This window comes from Pelophylax lessonae, assembly GCF_965119305.1.
Source record: "Pelophylax lessonae genome assembly, chromosome: 9".
Lineage (NCBI taxonomy): Eukaryota > Metazoa > Chordata > Amphibia > Anura > Ranidae > Pelophylax > Pelophylax lessonae.
In genome coordinates, this window is record NC_138776.1 from 131,866,783 (window position 1) to 131,883,838 (window position 17,056).

Below are 17,056 nucleotides of genomic sequence, written 5' to 3' on the forward strand. Positions count from 1 at the left end.
TATTCCACTGCACTCTAGAATCAGTGGGAACCTACAAGCGCTCAATAGTTCCTCATCTTTTAAACGCTGCTAAAGCCCTAATTCCGGCTTGATGGGGCCACTCTGAACCACCCACCATCCGTCAATGGCTATGCAAAGTTGACTCCATCGCCCTTATTGAGGATCTGACTTATATTTTCAAAGGGAAAATTGACCAGGGCTACAAGATTTTGGCCACATGGATTCAGTTTAAAGACTCACCCCTCTACACGGAACTCTTAGGACCCCCCCACACTGCTAGTTCTTCTACACTGCTGACCTCCTGAAGAGCCTCTGCTCACTTTGTTTACCTTGGATTATATACTTATGTACTTTGCCTTCTGATTTTGCAGATTACAACCTAACCACGACGCCAGGCTTACCCCTCTCGCCTTCCCCTTTTGACTCTTTTCCCCCCTTTCTTTCCCTTCCCCTTTTGACTCTTTTCCCCCCTTATTTTCCCTTCTCTTTATCTACTCCCTTTCCTTTCCCTTCCTCACTTATTTCCCATCTTCCTCTCTTCTTTGCTTTTGATTTAAATTCCACACTCTCTCGCTCTATGTCCACTACATCTGCCTGCCAGTACCTATAAAGTTAAAGAACTGGAATCACTTTTCTCTCCATGATTGTTTATGCATTATTTGTTTAACTGATCCTCATGCTTACTATCTTTGTTGTACCACTTTTTGAGCATTGGATCTGTTATATTTTATATTTTTTGCTGGTTCTTTCCAATAAAAACTTATTGAACAACAACAAAAAAAAGAGAGATATATTCCCACTATTCAATTCTTTTAGAGGTGCAATTTAGCAATCTGGGACCCAGAAGTAGAATATCCTACTATCCAGTCAGTTCTTGGGACTATTTTAGCTGTGTTCAATCCTTTCAGCTCCTTGTCTGAGATTCATTACTAAGCAGCCACACGGGTTCCTTAGCCTACATTGATCCAGACATACTATTGTTGGCATGTGTTTTATGGGTGGGAAGGGGTTACTTGCTTCAGTGCATGTGGCACACAATCTTTTTGGTAACATTTTATCATTTTTTTGATCACTTAATAAAATATATATGATTAATTACCAGCAAGTCTTTGTTACTGCTTATTAGCCGCTTGGTTACCAAGGAATGTACCTTCATTCCTTGGTTTACTAATTTCTTGTACATTATGTCTTTTTGGTTTATAGCAGGACACCACGATAGTGGTTTGGATATACTGGTAAGTTAATTTGATATATACTTTATCCCCATTTTTGTTGTTTGGCTTAAAGTACAGGAGACTCACAAACACATTCTCTGAACTTGGACCTTCATCCCCAGCAGGATCTTTCCTGTTAACAATCAAGCTGGTTTGCCTGTAATTTTCAGGACTAATTCTTCACCAATTAATTTTACTTTATTCCAGTGTTAGGACACTGTCACACCTAACTGCATTTTCCAGAGCTTGTAAGACAGCAAAATGTGTCAGTCGTCTAGTGTACGGAAGGCAGTGAGTCAACATAACAGCTATGCAAGCAGCATTTTTAGAGGGAAGACAGCAATGGTAGTCACTATACATTTTTTACAAAAAAATAAAACTAGAAAAAAAATAAATAAAAAAGATGTAAAAGTCTAGACTCCTAACAAGCGGTAAGAAGAAAAGAGTATTAATGTGCATTTACCTCCAGTATTTCATTCTGGGAATTGTAGCGAGGACAAAGTCTGATCAGACTTGCTGCTCCATCAAGAACTTCACACAGTTCTTTCAAGAACACCCCACAAAAAGGAACCACTTTACAACCAGGTATATTCAGTGCTCTGTTCACCACTTTTCTGTACTCAGATGATGATTCGTGCTGCGCCATGGCATCTTTCAAGCTTCTCATAGTTTCAATATCATTTTGATCCATGAATTGCCACATTTTCAGCACTTTCCGTGACCTGGTAAAGAAGTGCAAAAATTATTTTTTGCGGCTACCAAGCAGTATCTATTGTAATGCATACATGCTTTCAAACAATTCATACAATATATTAACATTTCTTTTTTACAATTGCATACAGAATTTACCACTAAGGAACACTGCAGAAATAATTTTATAGTAGAACTAAAGGCAAAGCCTTTTTTTTACATTTTAGATAGAGTAAGGGAGGGTTTTTAATCCCTGTCAGTTTTTTTAACTATCTGTGTTCCATTGGGGAGATTTCCCTTCACTTCCTGTCCTATTGCCAAAATAGAAAGTGATAGTGAAAAAATCTCTGGTTGTCTCCAAAACTAGTGTAACCAATGTAAGTTATCCCCCCCTCTATTACTTTTCTGGGGACAACTCAAACATGGGGATTTTCTTTTACTTTCACTTACGATTTCAACAGTAAACAGGACAAATAGGGTGAATCTAACCACCGGGGGCATAGACAGCAATGAAAAATCTGAAGTGTTCCAAGCTCTTTCCACTCTATCCAAAATTTAATTTATATATATATTTTTTTTTACTGTGGCTATGCTTTAATATGGTATGTGATAAGTTGTAACTCATTTTAGGCTTCACTGTCTGTATAGAACCTCCATGTGGCAGTTGTGGCCAGCACTGGCCAAAGACACACACAGATTCTTAAGGAGAAAAACAGGTGAAAGGTCACCCTGTTCTTTGGACCCTCAAAACCCTCTGCACATCCATTGACTCTAACAATGCACACACTGAAAAATGTGTTCCTGTTTCTCTGTAATCATTTATAAATAGCCATCTGTGCTCAATCAGAGGTTTTAAAATATGTCAAAGATTCTTATTTACTGCAAAATGTGTGCATCTTGGGCCACGTAAAAGCTAGCACTCAGTGTTGTTAGTGGGTTGAGTGTGATTATTTTTAATACAGCAGCATCCAATAGCAAGTTGCAATTTTCTGTAATATGTTTGAATATTGGTCCTGATATCATTATTGCATACAGTGTTATAGCTAACCTATTTCTTCCAGAAAGAAAGATTTTAAACCCAAGTCTTCAAAGGCAGAAAAGGTTAGGATAGGCAAGTAAAACCTGATTGTTAGGAAAACACAGACATTTCTATATTAGAGGCAACTTCAAGTTCTGGACCATCAAGACACACTAGTGTTTCATATACCTAGACTGTGACAAGTTCAGAAATATATCTAGCTTTACTGTCTACTGTAGGTTAAATGCAAACATCTAGAACAAGTCTCAAGAGTGGAAACACTTGAGATCTTACAAGAACTACAAAAACACTTGTTAAGACTGTTTGCAAGCGTTTCAGGATGTTTCATGCCAACATAAAAGGCTGTAAAATGTATAGAATGAAAATACTTTGAATGTTGATTATGTCTCTCAGACTGAGTGTTATCTAGCTCTGCAAACACTAAAATGCATCATTAATGTTTTCCATTCTTTCAGCTACTTCACCAACATTAAAATTTACTTTAACTACACTTAATATTTTAAAAGATTAAACATGACTGCCTTAAGCATGTAAACATTATGACCTCTTCAGATTATTTCCAAACAGTTCACAAAAGTTTGTAGTTGTATGGCTATTTAAAACTATCTGACATAGTTCCAACTGATGTTTATAACAGCTGCTTTCGCCTCTCCTCAATTAAGTCGTACCTGAGCCCTGCCAGGAATTCCATCACAGCATTGTAATTGCCCATGTTCCAGCAGCACTTTGCTATGTGCACCAAGTGAGAAAAGACTTCCCGTTTCTCCTCCATGGACCCCGCAGCAAGAATCAGCCAGGTTACCCAAGAACTAACCTGAGAAAAGAGAATTAAAAAATAATTAACCTGGTAAAACTCGAAAAAGAGGTTTAACAGTTCTCATATTATTAAGATCAATCTTTAAAGCTACTGTTTTATGAAACCATAAGCAAACTGCATCATTTTTGGAGGCTATTTAGATTCCAGATTCCATTTGTCTATTCCCTGATGGAAAAAGAAAACAATCACTGGTAATAAAACCACTTTTTTTTTTAGCTTTTATTAAATTTCGAAGTATGGCATCAAGGGTACTTTTTTAATATTTAAAAAGACAAAACTGACACATTTTAATCTGTTTTTTTTCTGAATAGGAAAACATAAACCTGGTTACTTTAAAGTGTAGCTCCACCCTAAAACTAAAATCCCCGTGTGACGGAACTATCCCACACTCCGCTTGAGTGCTTCCGTCAATATATTGCTTCCTCCAATCTGAACATAGATATCAGATATTATAGCATAACATACAAGACTAGACGACAAATAGCTTGTATGAGATCTGGAATTGTTTACTGAACAACCACTCCCTGCATCTATAGGCATCCACGATCTAACACTAACCTATTTAACCCTGTAAAGAAGAAATCAGTATACATACCTTTTTTGAAACTTGGGGGATTTACTAAAATTGCAGCAAACAGGATCTGGTGCAACTGTGCATAGTAACAAATCATCTTCTAGGTTTTATTGTCAAAGTTTTATCGATCCAAAAAGGTAGAGACTACTTAAAATATGTTTTTACATTCCTTAAATATTGCATGCCTGGACCACTACTTATTTAGCACATGCATTTATTTATTTCCTTTAGTGAATTGACTTTAACGTTTTATGAGGTATTTCCCGAGCATTTTTGATTTTTGAGGTAAATACCGTATAAAGGAATAGTGCATTGACATTTTTAGCATCTTCGCATCTTTGGGAAAAATGTGTCAGATCACCTAAATACTGCAAGCAATCTGCTTTTGTAAATGGAGCCCATTGTCCCTTATCACCGCCGAATCAGTCATATTGTCCCTGATTACCACCGCACCAGTCATACTGTCCCTGATCACTGCTACACCAGTTACAGTGCTCATGATCACCGCCACACCGATCCCAGTGTCCCTGATCGCCGCCACACCAATCATATTGTCCATAATCCCTGCCTCACCAGTTATATTATTCCTAATCACTGCCACACCTAGTACAGTTCCCTTGATCATAGCCACACCAGTCCCAGTGTACCTGATCATTGCCACACCAGTTACAGTGTCACTGATCCCCACCAAAGCAGTCATGTTGACCATATAGAAATGAATATTAAAAACCTGAATAAGGCTTTACTTTCACTCACCTAATTATAAAAATCCTCCAAGAACTATGTATTGAAGCCTACGGGCTCTGGGAGAAAACTCAGCACCATATTTTTATATAAACATATACTTTTTTTTTATTTTAAAGGTGTGATACAGATACAAATGAAATGGTAACTTTATGGAATATGCAACCAGTAGAAATTACTTCAGGAACAACCAAAAGGCGGTTATACCTTTTCAGGGAATGAAGGGTAAAGCAAATATAATAACATAAAATGTTACGTAAGTTGAAAGAACCATCTGATCAGGCAAAACCTGAGCTGACTACCCATTCCCTCCTCCTCCCCCCTTTTCTGCCCCTCCCCTTTCCCTTCCCCCTTTTTCCTCCCCCTCCCTCCCCCCCCTTTTCCCCTCCTTCCCCCCCCTTTTCCCCTCCTTCCCCCATCTTCCTCCACCATTTTTCTTTTCTCCCCCCTTTTTCCTCCCTTCTCCTCCCCGCCCCTCCTTCCCATCCCTTCCTTCCCTCTTTTGCCCCCTTTTTCCCCTCTATCTCTCTCTTTCCTCCCTCTTCACCATTTCCTCTTTTTATTAGATCTTCACGTTTCTGTCACGGAACCATGAACCAGACGTACAACAACAGATAAGTGAAAATAAGAAGGCTTTATTGAAAATCAAGCTGTAAAGCAAAAGTCCAAACGGATGGCAAAACCGAAGCAGAGTCTTTGCGAAGCCAGAGGTCAGGAGCCAGGAGAGTAGTCAGACGAAGCCGGGATCAGGAACCAGCAGGGTAGTCAGACGAAGCCAGGATCAGGAACCAGCAGGGTAGTCAGACGAAGCCAGGATCAGGAACCAGCAGGGTAATCAGACGAAGCCAGGATCAGGAACCAGAAGCAGCAGCAGTCTTAGAAGCATGTGAACACAGGAGGACCAAGCAAGGAACTGAAGCCACAGACCTCCTATATATATGAGCTAGGCATCCAGCTCCTCCCAGTGGGAAGGAGGAGCCGCAGAGTGGGAGGCTACAAGAAACCCAGAAACCAAGATGGCCGCCAGCACATGTCAAACGAAGGAGAACAGCAAGAAGGTAAGACCATGACAGTACCTCCCCCTCAAGGGCCCCTCCTCCGCGGAGTAAAGAACGGTTTCTGAGGGAAGCGTGCGTGGAAGGCACGGAGCAAGGCAGGAGCATGGACATCTGCGGAGGGAACCCAGGAACGCTCCTCTGGACCATAACCACGCCAATGAACCAAAAACTGCACCCGACCGCGGACCAGGCGTGAGTCCAGGATATTGCTCACCTCATACTCCTCACGATTGCCCACTTGGACCGGACGAGGCCGAGGAACCGAGGAAGTGAAACGATTACACACCAGTGGCTTCAACAGGGAGACATGAAACACATTGGAGATCCGCATGCTAGGAGGAAGCGCAAGGGCATAGGCTACCGGGTTTACCCTGCAAAGCACTCGGAAGGGACCAACAAAGCGAGGCGCCAGCTTGGGAGTGGGCACTCGAAGGTTGAGGTTGCGGGTGGACAACCATACACGGTCTCCGGCCTGGTAGGAAGGAGCAGGCGCTCATCTGCGATCAGCCTGGAGTCTCTGGCGCTGCGCAGAGACCTCAAGGGACTTCTGGATCTGTACCCAAGAAGCACGTAGGACGGAAAGGTGATCCTCCACAGCCGGAATATCCTGGGGAGAGAATACCTCCGGTAACACGGCAGGTTGGAACCCATAATTGGCCATGAAGGGAGACGTCCCAGAGGAAGAGTTCACCGCCGTGTTCCTGGCAAACTCAGCCCAAAGCAGGAGGTCAACCCAATTGTCTTGGTGATCGGAGACATAGCAACGAAGGAATTGCTCCAAGGCCTGATTGGATCGTTCTGCGGCCCCATTGGACTGAGGGTGGTAGGCCGAGGAGAAGGAGAGATGAATCCCCAACTGGGAGCAAAAGGCGCGCCAGAACCTGGACACAAACTGACTCCCCCGATCCGACACAATCTCCTTGGGCAAACCGTGCAACCGGAAAACCTCCCTGGCAAAAATCGTGGCCAACTCCTGTGCAGAGGGTAACTTCTTGAGAGGAACACAGTGGCACATTTTGGAAAACCGATCCACAATCATGAGAATGACCGTATGGCCTCGGGATGCAGGGAGGTCCACAATGAAATCCATCCCCAGGTGTGACCATGGGCGCTCCCCGGTGGCTATGGGTTGCAGAAGGCCCAACGGAAGGTGCCGAGGGGACTTACTCTGGGCACAAACGGAGCATGCCGCTACATATGCGGCGATGTCGGAACGTAGGGAAGGCCACCAGAACAGACGTGAAACAGCCCAGGACAGCTGATTCTTTCCAGGATGCCCCGCGGTCTTGGAGTTATGGTAGGTTCGCAACAACCGAGTGCGCAACTCCTCAGGCACAAAACATCTGCCGTTGGGTCTCCCAGAGGGAGCACCAGATTGAGCCGCCAAAATCTGCTCACCCAGGGGAGAGGTCAGGCTGGTGCGAATGGTGGCCAGGATCTGATTCGGAGGTATGACCGAAGTCGGAATCGACTCCTCCCTGGACAGGTCGGAGTACTGCCGTGATAAGGCATCCGCCCTGATGTTCTTGGAACCGGGAAGGTAGGAGACCACGTAATTAAAACGTGACAAGAACAGAGCCCATCTGGCCTGACGTGGTGTCAATCTCTTGGCCTCAGAAAGGTAGGTCATATTCTTGTGGTCCGTCAGGATGAGGACCGGAACCACCGAACCCTCGAGCAAGTGCCTCCATTTTTTAAGAGCCTGCACGATGGCCAATAACTCCCTGTCACCAATCTGATAGTTGCACTCCGCGGAAGACAGTTTCCGGGAGTAAAACCCACAAGGAAGCAGAGGACCCTCTGGTGTTCTACGCTGAGACAGAAGGGCGCCTACTCCCGTCTCAGACGCGTCCACCTCGAGGACAAAGGGCAACCCAGGGTTGGGATGCGACAGAATCGGAGCCGACACAAAGGCGGACTTTAGAGCCTCAAAAGCTCGGATGGCCTCGAGCGGCCAGACCTGGGAATTACTGCCCTTCCTGGTCAGATCCGTGAGAGGCTTGGCTAGCAAGGAAAAGTCCCTGATGAACTTCCGATAATAATTGGCGAAGCCCAAAAAGCGCTGCAGGGAGCGAAGACCACTGGGCTGGGGCCACTGTAAGACAGCCGAAACCTTCTCAGGATCCATGGAGAACCCCTCAGCGGAAATGATGTAACCTAAGAAGGTTACCTGGGATCGGTGAAATTCGCATTTCTCAAGCTTACCGAACAGCTTGTTCTCTCGTAACCGTTACAACACTCGTCTGACATCCAGAATGTGGGTCTCCATGGATTCAGAATATACCAAGATGTCATCCAAATAGACCACCACACACTGCTGCAACAGGTCACGGAAAACATCGTTGATGAATTCCTGAAAGACTGCGGGCGCATTGCACAACCCAAAGGGCATAACCAAGGATTCATAATGACCGGTCCTGGTGTTAAACGCGGTCTTCCACTCATCGCCCGCCTTGATCCTTACGAGGTTATATGCCGCCCTCAGGTCGAGTTTGGTAAAGACCGTGGCCCCTTTAAGGCGATCGAACAGCTCGGAAATCAAGGGTATCGGGTAAGCGTTCTTGATCGTGATGCGATTGAGACCCCTGTAATCGATGCAAGGCCTCAACTCACCGCCCTTCTTTTTCACAAAGAAAAATCCAGCCCCTGCCGGGGACGAGGATTTGCGAATGTGTCCGCGTGAAAGCGCCTCCTTCACGTACTCCTCCATGACCTCATTCTCCGCTACCGACAGTGGATAGACCTTGCCACGAGGAGGAACGGCACCAGGTTGTAACTCGATGGCACAATCGTATGGGCGGTGCGGAGGTAGGGCAACCGCGCACACCTTATCGAATACATCCCGGTACTCCTCGTATTCAGGAGGCAACAGAGAGTCCGAGGAAGTACACAGCAACTTGACAGGCCCATGGATGCAACTAGCCCCACACTGTGGTGACCACGAGAGGATCTCGGCCGATCTCCAATCGAAAGTCGGATTATGCTTCTGGAGCCAGGGGTACCCCAAGACCACCGAGTAGTGTGGAGACGAAATAACCTGGAAGCAGACCGACTCTCTGTGAACGGCACCAATGGCTATCCCCACTGGAAGGGTCTCATGAGTCACGTGTGGCGGCAGAAGGGGTCTGCCGTCTATCGCCTCAAGAGCCAGTGGAGAACCTCGGGCCTGCAGAGGAATGGAATTGGCGGCAGCGAACACACTATCAATGAACAAACCCCCAGCACCAGAGTCCACCAACGCCTGGGTCGTCACTGAGCCCCCGACCCAGGAGAGGACAACAGTGATCAGTGGTTTGTCAACACGGGAAACCGGGGACGAGGAGACTCCACCCAAGATCTGCCCCAGACAGGATCTCAGGTGCGAGCGTTTCCCGGACGCTTCGGACATGCCAACCGAAAATGCCCACCGAGACCACAGTACATGCATCGGCCCTCGCGTCTCCGGAGTACCCTCTCTCCCTCGGACAGGCGAGCAAAGCCCAGCTGCATGGGTTCATCCCCAGCCAAGTCATCCCCAGGAGGCGTGGGAGGAGAGGGAGGCACGGGTGGGACAGCAAAGGTAGGCGCCAATCTGTTAGGAGGCCTCCGCAGACTCTCCTTAAAGGAAGGTCTCTCCCTGAGTCTGGTGTCAATCAAAATCAGGAAAGAAATAAGAGACTCGAGCTCCACTGGTAGGTCCTTAGCTGCAACCTCATCCTTCAAGGCATCCGAGAGACCATGAGAGAAAGCAGCGACCAGAGCCGCATTATTCCAGCCCACCTCTGCTGCCAGGGTACGAAACTCAATGGCGTATTCAGCTACGGATCGTGAACCCTGTCTGATGGACATAAGGAGCTTCGCAGCAGAGGCAGCACGAGCCGGCACATCGAATACCCTCCGAAGAGAAGCAACAAAACCGGAAAACTCGGCAACCACCGGATTGTTGTTCTCCCATAAAGGGCTGGCCCAGGCCAAGGCCTTGTCCGAGAGCAGCGAAATTAAGAAGCCCACCTTTGATCTCTCAGTAGGAAAGGCATGTGGCAGCAACTCGAAATAAATGCCCACCTGGTTAAGGAAACCTCGGCACTGAGTTGGCTCTCCCCCAAAGCGCTGTGGAAGGGGGGCAGAACCGGTCATACCCCGAAACACCGCAGGCGCAACAACAGGTGTCGGGGTAGACTCTGGCGCAACAACCGGAGCGGCAGTAGGAGCGGGCCCAGGAGCGACAACTGACCCATCGGCAACGGGAGCGAAATGAGCCGTGCGTTCAAGCAGGATTTGCAACGCCACGGCGAACTGACCCAACAGGTGATCCTACTGATCAAGTCTGGCAACCAGCGTGGGTAGCGAGGATGGCCCTGTACCGTCAGAATTCATGGCTTGGTCCTAATGTCACGGAACCATGAACCAGACGTACAACAACAGATAAGTGAAAATAAGAAGGCTTTATTGAAAATCAAGCTGTAAAGCAAAAGTCCAAACGGATGGCAAAACCGAAGCAGAGTCTTTGCGAAGCCAGAGGTCAGGAGCCAGGAGAGTAGTCAGACGAAGCCGGGATCAGGAACCAGCAGGGTAGTCAGACGAAGCCAGGATCAGGAACCAGCAGGGTAGTCAGACGAAGCCAGGATCAGGAACCAGCAGGGTAATCAGACGAAGCCAGGATCAGGAACCAGAAGCAGCAGCAGTCTTAGAAGCATGTGAACACAGGAGGACCAAGCAAGGAACTGAAGCCACAGACCTCCTATATATATGAGCTAGGCATCCAGCTCCTCCCAGTGGGAAGGAGGAGCCGCAGAGTGGGAGGCTACAAGAAACCCAGAAACCAAGATGGCCGCCAGCACATGTCAAACGAAGGAGAACAGCAAGAAGGTAAGACCATGACAGTTTCCTATCTTACAATACCTGTATATACATACATATATATTTTTATTTTATGTCACTTACAGCCCACCGTGTCCGCCGGGGGGGGGGGGGGAGGGTATGTAGCTGAGAGTTATCTGGTTAGAGTGTCTGATGTGTCTTTTTTTGGTGAGCCGCAATATTTCTTTGCCCTTTTTTCCCGCTCCCCCTTTTCCTTTATTGTTCCACATATCCTACATATTTCATTTTTCTCATGTATTTGTTGAAATTGTTTATATTTTGTTTTGAACATAGCTCCTATTATATATCTTTACATCCTTAGAATGTGTATATACTATAATCCTATGTGTATATACTATAATAAGAAGCAGATTTTAGCTACAAAACATGTTGAGGAACAAATATCCCAATGGGTTCAGCACATTCCATTTCAAGTGCAATAAGTACTGACCAATGCCTGGTCTAACTCAGCCTTGTATTAACATGAATCCTATATTTCTATAAATCAATGTTTTACTTTTTTGTGTTTTTTTGTGGGCTCTTCATGAATTTTAACCATATTGTATACTCAATAAATTCTGTACTTCTTATAATTTTTGGTTTGCACATTTACCATATCTGAGGTACAGAGAAAGTCCTAATCATATTTAGTCCCCCTTTTTCCCCTATAATAGGAGACCGTGCTTCGGGGGAACAGGATCTCTACTTTCCCTCTGTTTTTGATTCCTTTGTGATTCCTTTGTTGATTTGAAAGTGTGCTTTGGGTCGTTGTCTTGCTGAAAGATGAAATTTCTCTTCATGTTCAGCTTTCTAGCAGAAGCCTGAAGGGTTTGTGACAATATTGACTGGTTTTTGGAACTGTTCATAATTCCCTCTACCTTGACTAAGGCCCCTTTTCCAGCTGAAGAACAACAGCCCCAAAGCATGATGCTGCCACCACCATGCTTCACTGTGGGCATGGTGTTTTTTTTGGCAATGTGCAGTGTTGTTTTTGTGCCAAACATATCTTTTGGAATTTTGGCCATACAGTTCATCCTTGGTTTCATTAGACCATAACACATTTTCCCACATGCTTTTGGGAGTCTTCAGATGTTTTTTTGCAAAATTTAGCTGGGCTTGGATGTTTTTCTTCATAAGAAAAGACTTCCGTCTTGCCACTCTACTCCATAGCCCAGACATAAGAAGAATACAGGAGATTTTTGTCACATGTACCACACAGCCAGTACTTGCCAGATATTCCTGCACCTCTTTTAATGTTGCTGTAGCCCTCATGGCAGCCTCTCTGACCAGTTTTCTTCTCGTCTTTTCGTCAATTTTGGGGTAACGTCTAGTTCTTGGTAATGTCACTGTTCTGCCATATTTTCTCCACTTGATGATGACTGCCTTCACTGTGTTCCATGGTATATCTAATGCCTTGGGAATTATTTTGGAACCCATTTCCTGACTGTTACCTTTTAACAATGAGATCCCTCTGATGCTTTGGAAGCTCTCTGCGGTCCAAGGCTTTTGCTGTAGGATACGACTAAGAAAATGTCGGGAAAGACCTACTAGAACAGCTGAACTTTATTTGGGTTAAATCAGAAGCACTTTAAATGATGGCAGGTGTGTACTGTCTCCTATTTAACATGAGTTTGAATGTTATTGCCTAATTCTGAACACTGCTACATCCCCAGTTATAAGAGGGCGTGCACACTTATGCATCCACATTATTTTATTTTTTTATTTTTACTTCCCCCTCTAAAAGATTTCAGTTTGTTTTTCAATTGAGTTTTACAGTTCATAGGTCACATTAAAGGTGGAAAAAGATCTGAAATGATTTGTCTTTGTCTAATTTTTATACATCACAGGAACCTGACATTTTAAGAGACGTGTAGACTTTTTATATCAATTGTATATCCTGAGCAACTCCTTATTGCCCCACCAAGATTGTTTTTAAACCAACATAAAAAGGAGGGACATGAAACTCTCATATATCCGTTTCCAATACATCTAGAAATTAGGGAGTTTATCAAAGGAAGTCCCGAATTGGAATCAAACCAGACCACATATCACACGTTTTCTTTATCCACATTATTGCACATAGAAGACTAAAGGATTAGCAAAACAAGTCCCAGACTTCAGCCTCAATAAGGCTTCTAATTGCAAGAGATTTTTATTTATATAGGTAGACAATGCTGTAAGACTCCAAGGAAAGGCTTACATATTTCCATATACTTGAATATACCATAACATAAGTCCACCATAGCTATAAATTATTTTTTTGTTCTGTATTAAGCCCTTCCCAATAGGCAACCATAGCCCCCTCACCAAGGATCTTTACAGGTCACAAAGCTGTGCACCATATGACACAGACTGTTGCAAAACGAGATAGACACCAGCTAAAGTATACAAGCCACATGCCCATATTTGTCTTGATAATGAGAACAAAATAATTTGCCATCCGCATCAGGCATGGTTGGTTTGGTGCAATTGTATAAGATTCTTGTGGTCTAGTAAATTTGAAGGAACCTGGGGGGCTCCTGAGGATGCTGTGAATTGGGAGGAAAGAAAGAGAAACCTCGCCAGTTTTGCTAGACACACTGACTGTTGAATACAAAAGTGATGCAAGGATCCCACACTGGGGAGTACATTAAAGAAAAGTTTCTAGGCATGCTAGAAGAATGGAGAATCAGCAAAGACAGAGTGATGCTTGTGCTGCGAGACAGTGGAGCGAACATGGTTAAAGGTATGAGACTGTCAGACCTCAGTTGCATGGCACACACCCTCCAACTGGTGGTAAATGATGGTCTGTCACACCAGAAAGGTTTGCTGGACATTATTACCATGCTGAAGAAGTGCGCAGGCCATTTCCACCATTCTGCTCTTGCCAAGCAGCGACTGACATGCATTCAGGATGACCTTGGCCTACCCAAAAACAACCTGATACAGGCTGTTCCAACACGATGGAACTCAACACTACACATGTTACAGAGGAGCGAGCTCTCACTATATATTCTGGTGAAAATGGACTTGGAGGACATTCTTGCCTTACTGCAGATCATTGGGACATAGTAACCAACATTATAGAGAAGCTCGTACCCATTGAGGAAGTGACACTGGAGGCGAGTCATTACGACTCATATGTTTCCTCTGTGATCCCATGTGTGAGAGTCCTGAAGATGCTTCTTAAACAGACAGGAAAGGTTTGAGAAGCATGAGGAGAATAAAACTGTTTCGCTTGCATGTCTTTTGGATCCTCAATACAAGAACCATCCTTTCTCTTCTGATGATGTATTGGCCAAGGCAAAGCAATGGCTGACAGAAGATATTCAACAGAAGGTGCAGGAGGTTCCTCCTGACAAAAAGAAAAGTCAAGGACAAGAGGACACATCCACATCAAGGACTCTTATGTGGAAGGAAGAAACCTTCCACATCAGAGGTTTCTGATGTGGAAGAGCAGGATGCAGGAGAAAAATGTCCCAAAAGACAACGGACAGAAGAGAAAACTCATCGTGGTCAAATAGATGCAATGTTCAGCGTTTTATTGGGGCCTCATGCAGAGGATTAATAAGAATCTGCAATAATGAGCCTGGATGATGAACTTCATCTCTATTTGAAGGAACCAGAAGTTGACAGAAGAAGTGATCCTCTTCAGTGGTGAAAATAAAATGAGGCACGCTACAAAAGACTTGCTTCTCATGCTAGACGATACCTTTCTGCTCCTCCTTTCTCAGTACCAAGTGAGCGTGTTTTTAGTGAAGTGGCAGCAATTTATGAAAAGAAAAGAAGCCGTTTAACTGGTGAACATGCTGAAATGTTATGCTTTCGTCACTATAATATTGTTCTACTTAACTGGGAGTATTGATTTGAAAGTGTAGCTAGTCTATAGTAGTGTCTGTCCACCAGTCCACTGAGTCTGTCCAATCCACTCTCTAGCTTGTGTCTATCTATCTTTTTCTAACAGTTTTGCACTGACTGCGCTACGCTGCAGTCAGTGCAAAAGCGATAGAAAAAAAATAGACATAGACAGTGGATAGGAGTCAGTGCCAGTAGACTACTGCTGCAGTAGAACGCCACTCACTACTGCAATAATTTTAAACCACTACTGCAGTAATGCATTAGTGATTTAAAATTATTCCAGTGAGTGAGTGCCCTACTGCAGCGGTAGTACACAGTCCAATCCACTGTGTAGCTGTTGCCTTGATTTTCTTCTAGCAGAATTGCACTAACTGCAGTAGTTGCAGTGAGTCCTCCACTGACTCCAGTCCAATCCATTGTAACATGTGTAGCTGTTGCCTTGTTTTTCTTCTAGCAGTATTGCACTGACTGAAGTTGCTGCAGTGAGTGCCATACTGCAGTGCAGATAGTCCTACACTGACTCCAGACCAATCCACTGTGACATGTGTAGCTGTTGCCTACTTGCCTTGCTTTTCTTCTAGCAGTATTGCACTGACTGCACTGCAGTAGTTGCAGTGAGTGCCATACTGCACACAGAGGTAGTCCTCCACTGACTCAGAATCCAGTCCAATCTACTGTGACATGTGTAGCTGTTGCCTTGCTCTTTTTATAGCAGTTGTGCAGTGTGTATGTGTATTTTTTTGTGTAGCTGTTGTTGTTGCCTAGTTTTTTTCCTAGCAGTTTTGCGCTGACTGCACTGTAGTAGTGAATTAACATTTTTATACTGCAAGTGAGTGAGTCCACTACTGCAGCACTTTATTATACATTAATGCACAATCAGATGATGTGAAATGCTAATGTCCAACTCCGTGCAATTTAAGTTTTCCTATCAGTTTTTATTCAGTTAAGGTGTGAAGAATGAGCACTTAATGTTAAAAATGTTAATAAATAAAGAATAACATGTTTGTTAAGAGATTTGTGTCGAAATTTGTGTTTTTTTGGGAAAATTTTACGTGTGAAACTATTGGCCAATATTGGCAACGAAAAAACTATATCGGTCGATCACTACTTTGGACCCCACACAAGCAACCTCATTCACTTGATTGGGTCACGATCAGTGGGCATATAGGAGATATAACAGCTGTGAAGCAAAGTTTTGCAGTCATGGCATGCGTACACCCCCGGTCACTGCCTCTGCAGCTAAAGGGGGGTAGCAGTAGAGGGGCGGTAAAACCACAGCTTAACCACAAGGTTTTATCCCCCTCCTGACCACATGTGAACCGTAATAGTGCAATCAGTCACAGTTGGTGTCCCTGACTGTTGCCTGTACTAACCCTCGCCTGTTTATTGACCAGGTTTCTGCCTGTGCCTGAACTGACCCATCTGCACATCTCACTGACTAGGTTTCTGAAAGACACTAGTCCTAGCTATCCCCCAGGCAGACAACTGAAAAACAGGAACTTGTTTGTTCTTCATTTCTTTAGCCTCCTGTACTTCCCGGCCAGTGAACATGACATTCCTGGGGGCAGCCATGTACCAGTAGGCTAGGCTTGCTTGATTTATAGGAACTGAGATTGCTATAGGTGACTCTGCACTAAGCTATATTCCCTGATCACTTGTATAGAGGTGACCATTACAGTACATTGGTTTTGATGGTTGTTGATTTGTGTTCTACACAAGATACACTGGCTGGGATATAATCAGTGCAGACAGTGAAAAATACTCAAACATGTGGTGTTGCCATGCTCAGGAGAAAAAGCAGAATTTGTTTTGAGGTGTACATTTTGGTGAACACATTGAGGTGTTCATTTTCTTTCTGCATTTTCCAAAAACTTGTGGCAAAAAAATTAAGTCTTCAAAAGACTTACTATGCTTCTTGGAAAATACTTTTGAGTGTTTGCTTTCCAAAATGTGATCATTATTTGGATGTTTCCAGTGTCCTTGTGCTTCAGGGCCTCCAAAAATGTGATAGGTATTCAGGAAATTAGTTCTATGTCCCTAAAATGCTTAAAGGTGCTCCTTGGATTTTTGGTCCAACCATTTGGGTAGGCTGTAAAAAAGTCTCACACATGTGGTATCCCTATACTTGAGAGGCAGAGCAGAATGTGTTTTGGGTTGAAATTCTTTTTTTTTTTTTTTAATATATACATTTTATTGATTTTGACATTTTACTTATTACACACATTATTCCTAAATCCAAAAAAA

At 44.2% G+C, this 17,056-nt stretch overlaps 1 protein-coding gene across 2 annotated transcripts in view; it reads right to left on the reverse strand.

Moving 5' to 3' along the window:
* Positions 1-17,056, reverse strand: part of PLCE1 (phospholipase C epsilon 1) — a 677,378-nt gene that overhangs the window by 247,460 nt on the left and 412,862 nt on the right. For both annotated transcript variants that reach the window (XM_082268059.1, XM_082268058.1), the window contains exons 4-5: positions 3,612-3,757; positions 1,678-1,936 (exon numbers count right to left, since the gene is read on the reverse strand). In XM_082268059.1, the coding sequence (XP_082124185.1) occupies positions 1,678-1,936; positions 3,612-3,757 (405 nt within the window). The remainder of the gene's footprint in view (positions 1-1,677; positions 1,937-3,611; positions 3,758-17,056) is intronic.